Below are 1775 nucleotides of genomic sequence, written 5' to 3'. Positions count from 1 at the left end.
CATCAAGGGAGAAGAGCAGGAGTGGAATGTGGGACCCTATCCAGAGAAGCAGCAGTGCTGGGGATAGAGGCAGAGATGATGATGACATGGAGAGATGGAGCAGCTGAGGTCTCTAGACTCATGGAAAGCAAGGGGCTGTGTGCTGGCAGGCAAGGGGCAGGCTTGAAGAGCGTGACCTTTGGTTGTTTGGATGACTGTATATTCCTGAGTGTTTTGGTGTACAAACAAAACAAAAAAACAGAGGGAATAGAGGCAGGTACTGTTGAAAGATAATGCATGGAGGGCAATGCAATGAAATAAAATAGGATAGATTGAATGTAAAATTGATACTGTCCCATGTAAACTATCACTCAGTTCACAATAAAAGTTTTAAAAAAAAATCAACAAAGCACCTTTTTGTAATCTCATTTAATGTGCCATTTTTTTAAAAAATTGCATCTAAGTAAAATAGTTCTCTTAATTACAATGCCCTGTGCCACCTGACTTCCTGTTGAATTTTCTTTATGATTATTTTCATGCTAAGTACTGGTGTATGATCCTTCTTTGTCAGTAATTAGGTGTCATTTATAATATAGTTCTTGATTAGCTTAATTTATCCAAATAAGCCTGGACTTTTTAGTTTACTTTCATTTTGCCTGCTTTATTTATATGTTTCTAATGGCATGCCCTTATGTATATGAGAACACCAAAGAAATTATTTTGATCTGCTCCCTAGCTTTTTAACGTGAAAGGCTGCTAAAAGATTTGTCGTATCAAGTTGCAAGTGCTACATGGAATATGTTGAAACCTCTCAAATTGCTCCTATCTCTTTTCAGTCTTGATTTCTGACAATTTAAAAAACATTACTATTTAAAGATTCAGGAATTACTTGCATTAAGCAACATTTTGTAATGTTATTACAGTGGACATAAAATAGTGGACTAAATGCCCTAATTCCAGACAGTGTCAGATTTCGTGCTAAGCTTGACAGAGACTCTCTCTTCATTTACAATCACCACTTCCCCACTTCATAATGTTTAACTTAGTCAAAAGCTCTACCTGAGAATTTGATATATGGCTTTAGAAAGTTTCTGTGCTTGATATGGGAGAAGGTTGAAACTTAACATTTTAGACTTGTTATTTGCCTAAAATGTCTGGAGGGACTCAAATATGGACTGTTGTACATGTGGTCAAGATCCTTGCTATCCCACCCTATATAAATACATTCCTTTTCATTTTAAGAAGTAGTGCTTGCTCTGATATATAATCAAATGAGGCTCCATTTGCAACATCGGAATACAATACAAAGGCAATGAAGGATGTATGTATGCATGGATTTTGGGTTTTGAAGTTACCTGTTCTTCTCGGGAAGTTCCCTTTTTTGCTTGCTGTTTCCTCAAAGCTTCATATTTTTGTTTTTCTCTTTTGTATTCTGCAACAGCACCATCTGATGTAGCTTCTTCCTCTGAAAAACAGAAGAATATTCTTAGAATGTGTAGTAAAAAAGGGTCTGTGAATTTATATTTACGTATATGCTTGTAACAGAAAGAGGAAGTCAAACCTAGTCTATATTTTCTTTCATTTACTTTTAAAAAATAAAAGTCCACCACCTCCAAAATGCTTCTTAGATTACAGCAAGTGATTGATGTCAATCTAGTCAGCAAATTTATAGACATTTAAACATTTATATTAGACATAAAAAACATTTATATTAGGGTCACTATGAATCGGAACCAACTTAAAAACAACAACATTGTAATTGTGCTTCTCATTTATACTTGTTGTTGTTATGTGCC

At 35.0% G+C, this 1775-nt stretch overlaps 1 protein-coding gene across 1 annotated transcript in view; it reads right to left on the bottom strand.

The window, feature by feature from the left end:
• Nucleotides 1-1775, bottom strand: part of LOC102815309 (peptidyl-prolyl cis-trans isomerase CWC27 homolog) — a 381669-nt gene that overhangs the window by 56024 nt on the left and 323870 nt on the right. Inside the window, exon 12 of the mRNA XM_006875295.1 lies at nt 1335-1444. Coding sequence (XP_006875357.1) covers nt 1335-1444 — 110 coding nt within the window. The remainder of the gene's footprint in view (nt 1-1334; nt 1445-1775) is intronic.

The sequence above is a fragment of the Chrysochloris asiatica genome, unplaced genomic scaffold (genome assembly GCF_000296735.1).
Source record: "Chrysochloris asiatica unplaced genomic scaffold, ChrAsi1.0 scaffold00318, whole genome shotgun sequence".
NCBI lineage: Eukaryota > Metazoa > Chordata > Mammalia > Afrosoricida > Chrysochloridae > Chrysochloris > Chrysochloris asiatica.
This window is presented reverse-complemented; position numbering and strand designations above follow the sequence as displayed.